The 18112-nt window shown below is 41.0% G+C and overlaps 2 protein-coding genes and 1 non-coding gene across 3 annotated transcripts; all 3 read right to left on the reverse strand.

Moving 5' to 3' along the window:
• Positions 1-958: 958 nt before the first annotated feature.
• Positions 959-6696, reverse strand: LOC133897580 (protein unc-13 homolog). Its single transcript, XM_062338361.1, has 5 exons — positions 6004-6696; positions 3935-4798; positions 3161-3604; positions 2307-2496; positions 959-2220 (listed from the first exon to the last, which is right to left on the reverse strand). Exons 1-5 carry the CDS (start codon positions 6520-6522, stop codon positions 1295-1297), a joined length of 2943 nt encoding a protein of 980 aa, XP_062194345.1. The 5' UTR covers positions 6523-6696; the 3' UTR covers positions 959-1294.
• A 5380-nt stretch (positions 6697-12076) lies between these two features.
• Positions 12077-12149, reverse strand: TRNAK-CUU (transfer RNA lysine (anticodon CUU)). Its single transcript has one exon. It is a non-coding gene; the product is annotated as a tRNA-Lys (tRNA).
• A 153-nt stretch (positions 12150-12302) lies between these two features.
• On the reverse strand, positions 12303-16694 carry LOC133896635 (protein SAWADEE HOMEODOMAIN HOMOLOG 2-like). Its single transcript, XM_062337232.1, has 9 exons — positions 16558-16694; positions 14782-14867; positions 14445-14490; positions 14152-14377; positions 13971-14040; positions 13432-13483; positions 12991-13134; positions 12715-12834; positions 12303-12575 (listed from the first exon to the last, which is right to left on the reverse strand). The coding sequence occupies exons 1-9, from the start codon at positions 16594-16596 to the stop codon at positions 12528-12530; spliced, it is 831 nt and encodes a 276-aa protein (XP_062193216.1). The 5' UTR covers positions 16597-16694; the 3' UTR covers positions 12303-12527.
• Positions 16695-18112: the final 1418 nt, after the last annotated feature.

The raw sequence follows: 18112 nt of genomic DNA on the forward strand, positions 1-18112 counted from the left end.
GAAGTTCGTACCCGGTTTAAAGGTGGTTGACGACATCTATAGACCACTAAAGTTATACTGCGATAATTATCCGGCAGTACAGTACGCTCACAACAATAAGTCAAGTGGTGCTGCCAAACACATTGACATAAAGTATTACGTTGTGAAGGATAAAGTCCGGGATCAAATCATAAGTCTCGAGCATATAAGTACAGCAAGGATGCTCGCGGATCCGCTAACGAAAGGCTTACCACCCAACGTGTTCAAGGAACATGTAGCCGGCATGGGGTTAAGGGATAGCCTGTGATTCCTGGACTTCTAGGGCCCAAAAGTCAAAGAATCTGTTTCAAAACAGAGACGTGCTTGTAGCTACCAAATCTATCGGCGATTGACCGTGACGATGAAGTATGCTCTATGCAACTATCTGTGATGGAATGGGATAAAAGTAAAAGTTTAAAAGTAAAAGTGTAGAGTGAGATCAAGGGGGAGAATGTTAGACTGATCTCTCACTAATTAAGCCCAACGGCTTAATTAGAACCTTGACCCGCGCCCTGATCGGGGGCGTCCAGCCCATTATGGCTGGTGGGCCCCCGTCGCCAGCGCTATAAAAAGAGGTGGAGGCCGGGGCGCTCGGTACGAGGTTCATCGCGCCGCTAGTCACCCCACCGACACCTAAACCCTAACCGATCTAGAGGAGGGGGCGCTGTGCCGACGGGAAGCTCCACCTGGCCCTCTGCGTCACGCCCTGGACTACGTGCGCCTACGTCACCATCGTCGGACGCCGGCGAGCCCTTCTGCCCCGACCGTCGCTGCCCTAGCGCAGAGCTCCACCGACGAAGCAGAGATGGCGGGTTCTAGCAACCTTACTCCAACCACTGGAGTCTCAGGTATGAACCCATCCATCTCCCCCCTCTCTCCCTTCTACTCTCGGTAGTGCGGTCATCAGATTGTTGAAGATGAACATCACATGTTCTAACAATAAGAACATGTCCGGGGAAAACTGTACTATAATGGAGTGTGCAGAAGGCAGTAAAAATATACAAACGACATGCATATTGTCAAGTCAAAAGCACCAAATGGTGGCACGCAAGTACATAACTTATTCACACGATGGGTATATATCTGTTGCAAACTAGAATGAATCAAAGTACACACGCGCACAAGGTCAGCAAAAGAACTGAATTAGGGAAACGTATAATATAATGAACAAATCGAGCTGTAAGTAATCCACCCATCCCTCCAACCTACCCACGACCCACCCACCCAAATATTGACAGCGGAAAATGTACATACGGTGTGTGATCTACTGAATGAATCAAATCTTCTTCGGTAGATTATAAGTTTTCTTGAGGAACTTTGTAGCTGTCTCATCATTCCGGTAGCACAGAACTCGCAGGACTGTGTTGGGCTCATTCGGGCTCCAATGCCCCGTTGTTGGAGGCAATGGTAATCTATGCTTGGACGCAGATCGATTTGATTCAACCATCATGCGTTTGAATCGATCAATGAGGCTTTCAGAGTCTGCTCTAAAAAGGGGAAGGACATTCTTGATCTGGGAGGATGCCTTGTCAACTAACTCCTCTGGCAAACCATCCCCATCTGCTAAATACAGATCTCTCAGGGCCCTGAAATCATCTTCTATTATCTGAGAGTCTTGACGGGTAAAAGCACGCAAAGGCCCGCCAGAAAGAAGCACCAGTAAGAAACCATCAAAAGTTGCTTTCATCAGTGCAGTTATAGCACGGTTCCGCACTTTATTGTGCACCATACCAGATATCGTCTCAAGGATAGGGTCAAGCTCTCTCAACAGCACCTCCACTCTGTTTGATGCAGGGTCACTAACATAAAGGGTATCCCAGAGAACATGGCCCAAGTCATAGAATGTCACCTTATATGCAGTCGTCTCACAAATCTGCTGAATGCCTTCTTGACAGGCTGCCTGACAGAGCTCAAACTTGATGTCCAATCCATCAGTACTATCTGCCTGAGCTGACTCAACATTTCGCAAGCACGTTTTTATCTTCTTCTCTAGATTCTCGAGCTCCCCTCGGATGTACTGAAGCGTATTCAAGCGTACACAGAGTTGAGGAAGCCCCAAGGGATCATTTCCATGCATTGCTCCATTTTGTGATACACGAACCTGCAGATTCTGTGGTTTCTCCTTTTTCTTGAATAATAACTTAGAGCCAACCTCGCATCGTGTTAACGGAGGTAGTTGGGGCATAAAAGAATTCCGTGTACCTGTTAAGTAACACAAAAGGAGAAATGGAACTCAACATCAGATTATAATTTAAAAAATATTTAACCTTTTTTTATCCAGTACTTACCACAGCCAGATTTTGCTTTAGACACGTAAAGCTGTAGGCTTCTATCGAGTACAGCTGTCAGATCAGGAAGAAGAGCTGGATGCATTGGTATAGGTAATTCAAAGAATGCATCCAACGTTTCACCAATAACCCGAAGCATCTCCACAGAAGAGGGAGCAACATTCTCCCTGTTGGCACCTGGATTCCAAGTCTGCATAAAAGATATTGCCAGGTTTAGTGGAAGAAAAATCATAGATAACTCACATAAACAGGTTTCAAGCTAGGCCTAACAGAATTCGTAAAAAGTACTGCCTATTAAGTAACAAATTTTATTTTATATTCCCAGAAGACTGTTCAGAATGACTCGATCTCAAGTTGCTTGAGTCAATACATTATTCGGTTTGTACATAGGTTGTGTGGTATCTAACAAGAAAAAATCAGCAAGGGTGTGATATTGGAGTATTGGACTATGACTGACACAAGTTAGTCACATGATGGGATGGTAAATCATACACCCAGGCCCGCATCAGAGTTTTGTAACCATTAATGAATGATGAATGGATCCATGGACATGGAAGAAAAATAGAATGCACAAATGATTACATGTAATATGCATCAAAAGGTGTGTGATTCGTAAATAAAATTGACAATTATTAATTATGGATACTGGAGATGAGAAAATGGTTGCTATAACCAAAAGTATTTAACATTTGTATCCAGATATAAAACATTAACCCTGCAGCATGTTTAAACTACATCAGATGTATGCAGAAAATAGATCAATTAATCTAAAACAGCACACAGCATAATTTACTAAAGTACGATTGTTTCTTTTTATAATGAGAAATTAAGGTCCGACGCTTAAAAAATGGCACCTCTTGTTTTAAATTCCGGTCAACCCATCCCTTGAGTCTGTCCACCCTTTCTTTTATCCACACTTTCACCAGATTAGCAATTGCATTTTCAGCTTCATATGGTGGCATCTCTCTAATTAATGACTTGCCACCATCATCACTATCCACAGAATCTTCGACAGCAATATTAACAAGATCCTTCTCTAATTTGTCTGCAGCTTTTAGCACTTGAACTGTATCTGGGGTCAGCTCTGTAAGCCCAGCTACAAACTGCTTTAGCTCATTTCCATAACAAGAATGAAGGGTTGCAACAGCAACACCTGAAGCAAGAGGATGCCATGTCTTCAGTATTGGACTGTACAAATTCTTCTCCTTAATTGCTAGGTCACCAATGTCCTTTGCAAGGATAGACAGAACTGGAGTAGGGTTTCTTGATGATCGCTTTGAATCTGCTTCTTCCATTCTCTGCACAGGCCACAGTAATGTCACATAACAGAAGAGATGGTGCGCTCCACCAAAAGACCAATTCTATAAGACTTAGCAGCTCAAACAATTCATGACACAGAATGGTATATGTGTGTGTGTATTACTTGAGATTGAACAAAATGGTTTTCTGGGATTGTTTCCAGGGTTCTTACTTCTTAATACTTTCTAATTGTTCTTTTAGCAAACATGGCACACGTTGTGAGCAACAAAGTTAATACAATAATCAAAACAAAACACAAAGGATAGCACTGTTCATACATACTGAATAAGGAAAGATTTAGGATGATATTATCTGCTAACACAACTTACTTGAGCAAAAGCTGTACGGAGTGAAGACCTTATGTAAGTCTCTACCCTGCTGCGAGCTACATCAGTCTCTTCTTTCCTCCTACGACGGTATTCATTAGATATATCTTCAACAAGCACCCTTGCAGCTGACACTCCAATTGAGACAATGCCTTGCATAGACTCAATATTACTTGTATTGAAGGTTTCATGGTATGCTAGAAGTCTTTTTTCTGTCCAACCCATTATCGAGCTTAATGTTGCACTCAATACTTTACAGTAATTTGGATCTTTTGTGGTTTTGGCATCCCTAACAACTTCAGCTAACTGATTCTCCGCAGCAGAAAGAAGCTCGATATCTACTTGACCTGATATAACAAAATGGTTGAACAATGCCCAAGTAAAGCAAAGATTGTGGATCATCTCATTAATTCCAAGAATAACCCAGGTCTTCTTCAAGAGCTCCATCACCTCATCAATCTCATCAACCACAGTTCCATCATCATTATCAAAGCAAGCTTCTACCAACATTTGGTAGAGGTGGAGATTCAAGGGGAAACCATCTGCCCAGTGGCATCCGTCAGAGGTACCATCATGAGATCTTCCGGCAAGGGACATAACAGAAGTACGTAGGACCTGCATTGACTCGGAGTTTTTTCCAGTTTCAAGTGGCCTATCATACGCGCCACGTATAATTTGTCTCAACCGTTGTGCGGAAGTGTCTGATTTGTTCAATGGAACAAGTGGGTGAAGAAGCAAACCAGCCTCAAGAAGCTTCAAATTCCTACTCCGCCATGCCTCGTACTCTTGAGGATCAGGGAAATCTGATACCTTGAATTGCTGCAGGAACTCCAAGGGCAAGACCATAGATTCCGCACGTCTGCCAAGCTGTTTCATGATAAATGTAATATTGTATTAATCTTTTTAATGTATATACACAATCCTACAAATGGATTACACAACCCTATAAAGGCCCATCAAACCAATAATGTGTCCACTAAGTCAACTGAAACACTCCATACAAATAAAAAATTTCTTTTTGTGAATTTGATTAAGCTAGCGGGCATCACTGCATCTTTTCAGAACTGTCCAACATTCATGTTCACTTTTGAAGAAAGCAAACAATGCAACAGGAGATTTTAGAAACCATCTGCTAAACCAAAGTTTTGCAAGTGACACTAAACTGCTACAAATCAATAGTGATTACTATAGCATGCCTTTAGCATCATTATTTTAATTACGAAACAAATTGGATCATTAATTAGGCTCCAAACAACATCATTGCCTACAGTTCTACTAAGCCATCTACTGAAATAAATACAAGATGTGGGATGAAGAATCCGCAACGATCATAATGCATTAACAAATAGTCAAGCAAAACCGAAGCTGTCAAGCCAGCAAGCTCAGGATACGGTTCATATCGGCAAATGTACTTGGTTGTGAGTTGTGACCCTATGGTAACACATGAACTGCAAATTTACCCCGCAAAACAAAACCAGCAAGAAGAAAAAGAAAGCACCCTTCCAAATGAAATTGGGTGAATTCTGTGCCTTCCTAATTCATCTTACCATTTTATTACGAAAACCCCAGACCAAGATAAGAATCATGCTGCCAAGTCGGTTCTTCCGAACTATAAAGTACGGAGATACAATTTTATATTTGATCAACTACAAAAATCTTAATTAGGTATCTGGAAGCAACAAAAAAAATGAAGGACCCACTGCAGCCGACACCCAAATTACGGGATCCACGCTAAAAAAAGAGAGAAAATTCATCGCATTCCCCACCCTAAGTCCCTATAAAAAAGCCGCATATTTGGTAATGGCAATCCAATCCTCATCTAGAAATCCCAAACCTTAAAAAAAAGAAGAAAAATGAGCGTGTTTTTAGCTAAATTTGAATTTTCGGCAGACCCTCCAACAAACTCCCAAGAACACCATGCTTTCACCATGGCACGATGAACCCACTCCAGATCTACACAATCTAACGACACCGGCACCACCATTCGAACGAGCACGCAAACGAGAATCAAACAAGCAGAATTCTGAGCTACATTTCAACCAAAATCTCACTATCCAAACGCGAGATCCTACCTGACTGGCGGCGATGCGGAGGAGCCCCCTGCGGATCCTGGAGTCGGCGGGCTCGGACACGCGCATCTGCACCCGCATGAGCTCTCCGACAGTGGCCGGCCGGCGCGGGGGTGCCGCCTTGCCGCCGCCGCTCCCGGGGCTGCCGACCCCCTTGGAGGAGGCCGAGGAGCGGAGCCCGAGCGCCTTTTTCATCTTGCTGGCGGCGGCGGAGGTGAGGGAGCGCTGGAGCGAGGCGGATGAGGCGGAGGACGTGGACGAGGCCGGGGAGGCCGGCGCCGCCGATGACGCCTGGGGGATGTAGGTGAGGGGCTTGCCGCCGGTGGTGCGGGAGGCGGCGACGAGCACCTCGTAGGCCGCCTCCCGGAGGTCCGCGGCCGCGAGCGGCACCCCGAGGTCCGGGAACGGCGAGGGGAGGGCGGAGGAGGAGGCCGGCGCGGCGGCGGCAGCGGGCGGGAGGAAGCCGTTGGAGGAGGAGGAGGTGGCCGAGTCGCGGCGGGACTCGCGGAACAGGCGAGCCATCGCGGCGGCGTCGGCGGCGGCTCTCTATCTCTCTCTCTCTCTTCTCTCTCGCTCGCTCGGTCCCGCTCGTCTCTAGTGGTAGAGAGAGGGGAGGAGAGAGAAAGGGGAGGGAAGGAGATGGGGGCGGGTGCGCGCGCCGCTTTTCGTCGCAGGGACGATGAGGAGAGAGACTGAGGGACGGAGGGAGATGGGAGGTGCAGGGTAAATTGCAAGGTGTACCCTGCTTAGTAGCAGTAGTTTTGGAAATGTTAGGATTTTTTTACCATATTTTCCTTTTAAGAGATATATGCACATTCGCATATTGGTGTTACTTTCGTATAGAGTATGCTATATCGAAATTGGAAATATCTCAGAATTTATATTGATTTTAAAATCATGGAGAGAGTCCGCTTGTTTTGTGGTATTTTTTATGATCCTAGTTTACTAAGTTAATTATTATTGTCGTGAATAAAGTACAAAATAAGTAAATTTATACATAAATTTGATTATTAGTAAAGTGAATTTTTAATGTGTCTTATTTGTCAACACATCTCCTTCTCAATTTCATGTAATATTAACTAGAAAGGCTTTAATTGGTAAATAGGTTTGTTGAATTGGAGGAATATAGAGTTCACGCGCAAAGAGTACTTCGATATAACTTTGATTTTAAGTGTGCACCTATGTGAAATTTGTATCCACATAGAACATGTCCACACTACTTGAGGTATTCTATTAAATCTATAAGGTTAAATGTAGACACTTTTCATACTAACTAAGATGTTCTATTAATCTTAGAATGTTAAGTGTTGTCTTTCCTAGCTAGATTAAGAACTAGGGAAAACGCTTTTGGTATAATGTAATCAAAATCAAAGTACAACAACCTAGCACTCTCCCGTTAACACGAGGTGCCTTCGAGCACTCCACCCATAGGGAGTCGAACACGGGTATTTATCTCTTTCCTATGATGAATGCTAAAGTTGCTGGCCAGAATTTCTTGAATAAAATAGGTAAAGAAAACCACTCAGGATATTGGTTACCTTTTCTGCAAATTGCAAGGTGTACCTGCTTAGTAGCAGTAGTTGGGAAAAGTTAGGGTTTTTTTACAATGTTTTTCTCTTTAGAGACACATGCGTGTGATCACTTTTCATTTTTATTGGAAAGAAACATGTGTGGAGTTATGGTGCGCATTCGCATATTGGTGTGACTTAGCTTATGCCATATCGAAATTGGAAATATCTCAGAATTTATACTGATTTTATAACCATAGAGAGAGTCCTTGTACGGTTATTTTGTGGCATTTTTTAATGATCCTTAGTTACTAATTTAATTATTATTGTCATGGATAAAGTGAAAAACAAGTAAATTTATACATAAATTTGATTATTAAGAAAGTGAATTTTTAATGTGTTTTATTGGTCAACACATCTCTTTTTAGTTTCATGTAATATTAACTAGAAAGGCTTCAATTGGTAAAAAGTTTGTTGAATTGGAGGAATATAAAGTTCACATGCAAAGAGGACTTCGACATAACTTTAAGTGTGCACCTATATGAAATTTGTATCTACAAAGAACACTTCTACTACTCAAGGCATTCTATTAAATGTAGTCACTTTTCACACTAATCGAGATATTTTATTAATCTTAGAACCTTAAGTGTAGTCTTTTCTGACTTGATCAAGAACTAAGGAGAACACATTTAGTATAATGCAATCAAAATCACCTAGCACTCTCAGGTTGACATGAGGTGCCTTCCAGCGCTCCACCATAGGGACTTGAATATGGGTGCTTACCTCTTTCTATGATAAATGCTAAAGCTCCTAGCTAGAATTTCTAGAATAAAAAAGGTGAGAAAAATCACCCAAGATATTGGTTATTTTTTTTGCATATTGGTGATGGGGTTACAAAGTTGGTAAAGCAAATTTGGTGGAGAAGCAATATTCTTGGGTACGTTGTGACAGTAACCACTGCCAGAGATGTCTCCCATCTCACCATTACCGTTTGTGTTAAGGCTAAGCAAAGGCTGGGTAGCACAGCTACGCCAGCTGTCACCCAGTAATAATTGTGTAGACCAGGTCTTGGAAGACGCGGCTTCCCAGGCCAGCTGTCTCGTGCGCCGAGTCCACCAGGCATGATTGCTATGTCATGTTTGTGGTGGATTAAATAGCAATTTATAATTAAAAGCTGAAACAAATATTATAGATCATAATTTTATATAGTAACGATATAATCTCTAAATTATAATAATATATTAATTTAAATTTTATTAACTTATACATATTGTACAATTTAGTTTTTATAATTTAGCTTTTTACCATTCAAAATCTACATGTTGATTTTCGCAGCTGAAATAAATAAATTCTTAACCGTCACCTTGCTATGCTTTGAAATTGGCAAAAAAAAATAGGTCAGGAAATTTCCAAGTGTAGTTTCCAGCAGAAATGGCAAATTGATTGATCGGCAAATCCAGCTCCAGTAGCTTTATTTCCACGACCAAAATGATTGGTAAGAAGAACAAATTTCACGAAACTACGCGCACCATACTATCGCAAAATTATATATTTTAGCCACATCAACTTTTTGAAAAAAAAAACAATTGTGTTATGTTTAAGCTCCATCCAGTAAACGAATAGTACCCTGTAAACGTCACGCGTAGTTTCTAATACCATCCGCGCTCTGTTTGAAACACGGAAATTTCACGGATGATAAGAATGGAGATGTTCCTTATATGCTCGTGGAGAAGCTGAGTCTGGCGAGAAAAAAAGAAGAAGAAAAAGTCGAATACAGTATCATATTTTACATGCCCAAGTCTGAAAGTCAGAGCAAAATACAGTATCATATTTTACATGTGATTGGGCTGCTCAGACCAAAAATACCCCGGAATGTCTCTCTGCTGTAGAGAGAAACCGTCAGAAAACGCTAAACAAAAGCTCAGGGATGTTGTCTACGAGACAAATTGTCCAATGATCGCTATCACAGGTAAGCTTGATGGATGCTGTGCAACTATGGATCTGTTTGTTTCAGTTTTAGATTATGGTTTTTAGTTTTTATAATTCAAAGTTGAAACAAACAAATAGTTTTTGTTTATAGTTTTTTAAAATCTGCTGGTTAGATTGTGGGAATCTGAGAAGCTAATTTTTCTCAGCTTTTGATAGATCGTAAAAGTCCATTTTACTAAATTGTCCATAAAAGTTTTTTAAATCTATAATCTAAATTTTTTTCACAATCTAACTTTTCACAATCTAGTTTTTCACAATCCAGTTTTTATAAATTATTTTTCAGAATCTTTACTTGAAATAGACAGACCCTGTGTGTTGTGTTGGGCTGTAGCCATGGGAAGAAGAAAGCTAACCAGGTGATTATCCAGATTCCAACATCAACATCGTAGGTTGACACTAACGGTGGGCCCTCATCTCATCATTTCGCTGGCCCACATGTTGGTGAGGCGTGAGAAGGTTTGGTTGGTGCCAGGTAAGATTGCTTCGTGCTGATTCGGTTTCGAGCCATACGGATATGGAACGGTGGATGCAGAAAGCCAGAGAGCACAGGCGTACATACAGCGAGTGCGCGGCTGGCCATCTGATGCATTCTATCAAATGTGTACAATTAGGACTACGAGATACAAAGTATTTTCTTTTCTAGACTCCTGCACGGATGGAATATGTTTCTTCTAAAATTACTGGTGTTTGGATAGTTGTACGAAGTTGAATAGTATAGAATGATTCTGGATGACATAATATAAATAGTATATTTGGTTTAATATATGAAATTATACATGATAGTGTTTTGTTGGATGTATGTGTTGCATATATGAGTGTGTTTAATTGTTAAAAAGATAAGCACTATATTTGTTTATAATTTAATTTCTTTGTAATATGATAATTTTATAATTGTAATTATCAACAAATTCTAATATTTACTAATTATAATTTATTATAGCTTAACATGTCATTATGCATTACTAATTACCTATATTAATACTTAATTATGGTAATAACATCTAATTATAGTTAATACATAGTTAATTATTTTTAATTCTCACTAATACTTAGTGATCGTCACTAAGTATATGTAATAATAGGAGCTTACGGAGCCAGTACGATGTCGTCCGATCAATTTCTCCGTATACGATGGTTTATAATATATTTGTTTAAAATCTGTATCACCAAATCCTATACGAATCAATATGTTCATCTAACTAAATACAAACATAACATCATATATATCATCCAATATATATATATATCACAATATATAGAGAAACAAATACTATTTAGACAGGACAGGCCCCGCGGCTACATTTATAATTGAGAATTTCTTCGATCAGTAGCCACATGTCATTGGACTCAATCAATTCACTCCGTGGAGGAGCGCAAGAATTCGACATAGCTAACGGCCTCTCGAAAATATTTGGAATCGGCAAGGGCACAAAGGTACCTATGCAGCCACGGGTTCAACATTTTAATAATAAATGCATATAACTAAAAATATTATTTGATATATAAGGAGCGTTACAGATTTGGGCCATCGACAGCCAGGAATGAAAGCAAAATAAATAGTTTTTTATCTGATCCGTATGACATAGAGCTAAGGATGCAATATAATATTTTAAATTATACTACTTGTTATTGTCTGCTATATCACTTGCTTACGTGAAAAGAATAGAAATGACTTTTGATTTTCTTTTCCTTATAACTGAACCAAATGATATGTATATTTTATTTTATATCTACTTACCTAGTTCTATTTGGACTCATTTAGACCTTCATCGCTTCTTGAAAAAGTAGTAGTGACTAGTGATAATATTTTTAGTAAGATTTTAGCTATATATGTGAATCTATAAACTCATGAAATATTATCTCAGTAAAGATAATAGATGGCTTCAGAATGAAGATAAAATCCACATAGTACTAACACTAATAGTCCGTTTCTGGTCCAACTCTATTTTGTTTGACTCCGAAACCATCCTTATTCAAATCTGTATCTTTGCAATATCCACTCTGACTTTGAATTTGACAAAAAAATGGATGCAAATATAGTAAGATTATTATCCGTCCGAATCCAATCCGTTTTCATTCTAACGGAAGCTAATTGGGTTTTGAGGTGGTAGAGTGAGGTAGTAAAAAAAGACGGAGGGTATGAATGGTCTGTTAAGTTAAAATATATCACATAATTATAAATTTTAACAAATACTGATATCTACAGCTATTACATATGATATATATAGTTTATTTTTTACAATTGTTTTTTAATGTACCATGTACACAAAGCTCCAAGTTGTGCCCGCCACTTTACGTATGTTTAGTCTGTTTGCGCTGCCCCTCCCAACGAAATAAAATATTTATGCACGCAACATAACAAGGGCGAAGCTCAAGAGTTTTTTTTTCTTTTTTTGAGGACTCAAAGCTCCAAAAGTTGTGTGAGCTTTTCAGGGCTGCAAAGCCATGCTGTGGCACGCAGAGATACAGACAAGGGAGGAAGAAAAAGAAAACCTGCCTCTGAGATACAGACAAGGGAGAAAGAAAAAGAAAGAGAATTAATTTAGAATAGTCAATGGGTAAAAACAAAACAAACACATCGCCCACCGTGGGGCTCGAACCCACGACCACAAGGTTAAGAGCCTTGCGCTCTACCGACTGAGCTAGACGGGCATTTTTTTTTAATGATCGTTGTTACAACATATATACTCTAATTTAACAGGAATATTTCGACCTCACATACCCCTTGTAAAATTTGGATGGAGAAAAGGAATCCAAATAACCAATGCAGAAACAGGATCACATAGCTACGCCATAAACCCCATGTATACCGGGTGTTGAAGCCGTACTCTCCCTTCTTTTGCACCAAAAATGTTAAAATTCAGCCGTCAACGAACCTACCAAACAGCCATTACAGCAGCTCTGTGCCAAAGAGGATGGAAACGTATGCTTGCTCCCAGATGTTACTACACACCCATAAGAACGGAACAGAGTTCATTCCCTAGCTAGGTTTGCCGTTCCAGTTAGTTGCATCAGAGATAACAGGGGCCTTCAGAAGTACTTTGGCCGCCGGGACAATCTTCTCAGGCTCACCCTCTCCTGCCAGCAGCAAAAAAAGAAGTTTCTCATGATCAGGCCACATTAATGCTTTCGTGACTGGGGAGAAAGGAGGTCAAGACTAAAGAGCAATAAAGCCACTCTATGGTTAGACGATCCATAACTGGCCGGGGGAAAATACCTGAACTTGATCATGATCATATTCGACAAGGAATACACATCTGCATCCCCTAATATCATGCTGCTTCCGCTGAATTTCCAGAACATGCGCATCGAAATGCAATGCTTCTTCGTTTCCCTCCTGATGTTCAAATCACAATCAGTAAAGAACTTAAGGGGCACAAAACCAAAGAGAATTGCCTGAGTATCAAATTGTAACAGCATAGCAATAATCTAGTGGTACCACAGTACCAGGTTTTATGCTGCTCCTACTCCAGGAAAATTGTGACCCACTTACCCTGAAGCAGAGGACAAGATCGCCTTCGACAATGTTTCTACACTGTGAGGACTCCAGTGGAATGGAGCGCTGACGGATAGACTTCTTGACATTCACCCACTCATCCTCATCAGCCCCAAAGCCCTCGTACCTCACCCGGACTTCCTAGAACAACAATATAGAAATATTGAGTTACAAAAAGATGGAATAGAACTTGAGTATGCTATTGCACAAACAGTATGAAAATAAAAATAATAAAACGCAACATTCAAGAAAATTATATTAGAGAGAAAACAGCCTATAGAAACATTCCAAAAGCTCAAAGCAGTCTGCATATACTATTGATAATGAAATGACAAAACAGAGGAGGTAATAGATAATTCACTAATCAGCTATTTAAATATACCATGGGCTCAAAAGGTAAATAAGTAAATAAATATATAGAAGATCTGTTATTCTTACTACTTCACCCAACTTGTTCCTCCTGTGTGCCAAGAAAATGGCAATGTCGTACCTGCATAGCACAAGAAGACCATGTGATGACACTGAAATTGGCTGCCAAACACTTTAAGTTATCATGCCCAATTCAAGGGGCTATCTATTTTGGTGGGTACATGTATGATGATTAAAATGTCAGCTCCACGGTGTGGTGCTACCAACATTATGCAAGCACAATCATCCTAATCTGCCAGCAAGCAAGGTTAAGACATCTAGGTCCACCACTGCCAAGTGCCAACATCTTCTAGGATCAGTAACATAGTTTCACACAATGTCATTAGCATTAACAAAATGTAGATCTGATTTGTATTATTTATCATAGTATTCACCAGCAAGATCATGCTGAATAGCAAATGTCCAAGTACTCCTGACACAAGAAGCCAGGGTATAACAGAGGCCAACAAAATGGGGCAAAGGAACCATGAATGATATCATTGCAATTAAATGGGAGGTACGGGCAAGGGAATCGAGAGTAGAATAGTTGCAAGTGAAAGTATCTCTACCAAGCAGAATCTTTTGCTGATTTAGCCTCAAACTCCAGCTCTTCAAGTTCAGGAACCTTATCTCTAGTTTCTGAAAAGAAGCCAAGCCAGCGCATAAGAAATTTAGTAACAGACTAATGGTACATCAACAGTGCACCAAACATTAAGTTTCAAGTTTCAACAGATTTATTTGTTAAAATACCTATGGGAAAATCATGAGAAACCTCATCCTCGTTGTTTGAAATACTTGTATCAGGAGCTAAAAGTTTTCCTTCAGAAGCTGCAGCCTTTTCTTCAGATGCAGCAGCCTTTTCTTCAGAAACTGACACATTTACTTCTGAGGCTAAAGCCTTTTCTTGGGAAGCAGTAGGCAAGCAAGTAGGTTTAGTGGTTGCTGCAGGAAACTTATTAAGGAACCATTCTTGAACCTGTTGAAAGAGATGTCATGCTAGTGTGCAGTCAGTAAAACATGGACGCATATCGATATTTAATCACCTGTGTAGCCTGTAATGCTCTACTTCCAGCTCGACCTGCAGACCGACTACACATAAGAGCACAAAATATAAAAATATCAGAAGCATCACTTTGAAACTATTATATGTAACTAATTAAATAAAAATAAAAAGGGAAGAGTTTCAGTTTTACAACAACCTGTATCAATACAGTCGAGCTAATAAAAAATACAAGGAACTCATGCTTAGAGGAGAACAACATAAGATGTTTCAACAGTTTTATATGTTCTTTTGCGCAAATTATGATCGAAATGTATTCTTTAGGTTATGATTTGGATAAAAGAGGCAGTTAGAACACCCTGTAACACTGTGAGTCTTACTTAAATTCTCCTGCAAGCATCTGGCAGAAATTACCATCAAAGACTCGCTCTTTTCTGTCTGCAGCCAACTTCTCCATCCTTGCAATCTGTACCAGGAAGTACTTTTAAGTAATTGTGGAAGATGCAAAGAAGTATTATCTAAGCAGAATGAACTAGCATGGTATAATAAACTCTAAAACAAATTTAAATGCAACACCGACTCCATGCATATTAATATAGTGTATTGATGGATGTTGAGAGGATCCATAATTCCGTGTTGAACCGCGAAAGTGGGTGAACCTAAATGGATAGGCTATTTACAATATTTGACCCCACATTGTGTCAATTGACTTAAAACCTATCAGTCCTCAACACATAGTACTTCTACATTGCATTGGACTACAAGCCTTTGATGTGCCATCAAACTGTCCTTTTCCCACAAGTTGGGATCCCGGATGGGAAATACTGCACGGTAAGATTGGAACCATTAGCACAATAGCAATGCCCTGGGCACAATAATCAGATATTACATTAGGACTCAATTGCCAATCTTCGTTATCAAATATCACCACAACCAAGACTAGGGCTCACATTTTGGTAATTGCCGGTGTTAACATGGCCGATTTCCAAGTATTAACTGAATATACCAATGCAATAGTCAAACAATTCCTTTGCTCCCATTGCATCAATGGATCACCTTAACCAACATTTGCTCCTACCATTTGAGCATCACTTGCCTCATAAACCAAACCCTAGTATATAAATTAATCACAAGTTTACAAATTTCTACTGGTAAAGCCTACCGCAGCTCGCACCAAACAACGCACACAAGAAACAACATTTTCATGCACAAGGTAACACCAACCCGACATATAATCATCAGAGTGCTCGCCCGCATAATCTAAAAAATGCGATCGTGAACAAATAAAGTCACAGGCAACAGGAACTCCCAATAAAATGTCTCCTCCAAAGGATATGAGTTTTCCATTGCCCAAGAAGCCGGCCAATGGAGCACCCAAACGGGAGGTTCAATAATCTGATATTACATTATGACTCAATTGCCATTCCAACCAAGACTAGGGGTCACATTTTGATAATTCTGGGCATCTTCGCAGCTGATTTTCTAAGTATGAATTGATATAGCAATGCAATAATCAAACAATTCCTTTACTCCCGTTGCGTAAATTGATCACCTTAACCAACATTTGCTCCTGCCAACTACCATTGGGGCATCACTTGCCACATAAAACAAACCCTAGCTTATCTATTAATCAAAAGATTACAAATTTCTACCAGTACAGCCTACCGCAGCTGGCACCGAACAATTCACAATGCAAACAAGAACCAACATTTGCATGCACAAGGGAACATTAACCCGGCATATAATCATCAGAACCTCGCCCACAAAACCCAAAAAATGCGATCGCGAACAAGTTAAAGGCACCAGCAACAGGAAATCCCAATAAAATATCTCCTCCAAATAAGAGAACTTTCCATTGCCCAAGAAGCCGGACAATGGAACCCAAACGGGAGGGCCAAGAACACCCCCAAGAAAAACCCACCCGAAACCCACCGAGAACGCAATGGAGGATCACACAAGCAATCAAACCGATCTTGTGCGCAAGAAACCCCGACCATCTCCGGTTCAATCTTGACAAGATCCTCTCTTTTCCCAACACCAAGAACCCAACCGACACGGCTATGGAAGACGCACTAAGCAGTAAGAGCCACCACTGCGGCGACGCGGAGGGGGGGTGGGGGGGAGGGAGGAGGAATGGCGCGCGGGTGAGTACGCACCTCGGAGGGAGAGAAGCGGACGGAGGACCGCCGCTCCATCGCTCGCCGGCGGGGAAGCCGAGGCCGAGGCCGCCGCGAGCGAGGAACAGGGGGAGGCGAGACAGTAGGAGCAGAGGGGCGTCTTCCGAGTTCGCAGCCTCCCAACAAAAGGGGGCAATTAGTTTTTTACCACCCTCCTGGCTAGCGATGAAAACGGACGGGAACGGTCGGGAAAATCCTCTAACCATTTTCGTTTTCACATTTTCTCAGCCGGACGAAAACGAAAACGGGATAGACGGGAACGGAAACGGTCGGGACATAATCGGATGGTCGAAAACGAACTAATCCGATAGGGAAAATGGCGGTATCGGTCGGGATTCGAAAAACACAACGAAAACAAAACCCATAAAACCATCAAGATATGTCAACATGTATAAGTTTAACATGACTATAATAAATGCATCATCCATACTTAGTGAGATAACATGTGATATGACATAACGATGACATGTATATATTTAACCACACAAACAATAAGTCTCAAACAGATATATAAGTGAATGATAGTACAAATATCCATACAACCACACAAAGTCTTAACATAATAACATCGAACCACTAGTCCACCACAACGTCAACATATGACAATAATAGTACAACAAAACATGAACATAAACATTCTTCAATCACTCTCGGCCTACAGCTGCTCATAATCATTCATCACATCTGGATCACTTGCTATTTCTTCTTCTTTCTCCTGTAATTTTACAATGCATGAAAAAAGGACATGTTAGTCAGGCCGTACATGAAGAAACAAAAAAAAGAGCATAGCTAGAGAGCGAGTGTGTGATCAGCTTCGGACATCCATGCATCAAAATGACCAAGAGATTCTATGCACCTCCAGCATTGTACCATGAGAGGATAGTATAAGTATGGTAAGTACCTCATGCATCCGTTTATTAGAAATGGTCTCTAGAACCTCCAGATCATCCACAATGGAAGAAAATATCTTGGAATCTAAAAAATCAAACAAAGACACATACATCATATGCAATGACAAAGAAAATAACCAATTATTGCACAATTATAAATGGTAAACTATTTAAATTATCACCTTTTCTTCCTGCAGCTACCCAATCTTTGGTGCAAATTAATACTTGTACCATCTCAGGATCAAGACGGCTGCGATAAGGATCAATGACACGGCCACCGGCACTAATAATTTGAGCATATAGATGAAAAATAGAAATACCACTGCAATTTTCTCAAAATCCCTTGGAAACCAGCGGTCCTGGCGTGCGGCGGGCCGACTGCTGGCGTGGACGCCGTTGAGCGCCGTCGGGCGGAATGGCGCGTGGCCTTCCTGCTGCTTCGGCTTGACTGGAGCGCGCTGGCAGCTGGCTGGCGGGCCGCGGGCGTGCGTCTACTGCCTACTGGCTAGCGGGCTGCAGCTGGCTGGAGAGGGACTGCGGGAGCGCCGGTCGCCGGAGCGGGCGTCTACTGCCTACTGGCTAGCGGGAGCTGCGGCCTGCGGAGCGGCAGCCGGCAGGAGCGCCGAGCGCGCTGGCTAGCAGCC

Source organism: Phragmites australis, chromosome 17 (assembly GCF_958298935.1).
Source record: "Phragmites australis chromosome 17, lpPhrAust1.1, whole genome shotgun sequence".
In the NCBI taxonomy this organism is placed as follows: domain Eukaryota; kingdom Viridiplantae; phylum Streptophyta; class Magnoliopsida; order Poales; family Poaceae; genus Phragmites; species Phragmites australis.

Excerpts from the sequence above, each read along its gene's own strand:
- LOC133897580 (XM_062338361.1), bottom strand. The coding sequence starts at position 6,522 with ATGGCTCGCCTGTTCCGCGAGTCCCGCCGCGACTCGGCCACCTCCTCC. Across the intron at positions 3,605-3,934 it reads TCCGTACAGCTTTTGCTCAA|AGAATGGAAGAAGCAGATTC; the intron begins GTAAGTTGTGTT and ends TGGCCTGTGCAG. Across the intron at positions 2,497-3,160 it reads ACCGGAATTTAAAACAAGAG|ACTTGGAATCCAGGTGCCAA; the intron begins GTGCCATTTTTT and ends TCTTTTATGCAG.
- LOC133896635 (XM_062337232.1), bottom strand. The coding sequence starts at position 16,596 with ATGGAGCGGCGGTCCTCCGTCCGCTTCTCTCCCTCCGAG. Across the intron at positions 14,491-14,781 it reads ATGCTTGCAGGAGAATTTAA|TCGGTCTGCAGGTCGAGCTG; the intron begins GTAAGACTCACA and ends TCTTATGTGTAG. Across the intron at positions 13,135-13,431 it reads GGAACAAGTTGGGTGAAGTA|GAAGTCCGGGTGAGGTACGA; the intron begins GTAAGAATAACA and ends TTGTTGTTCTAG.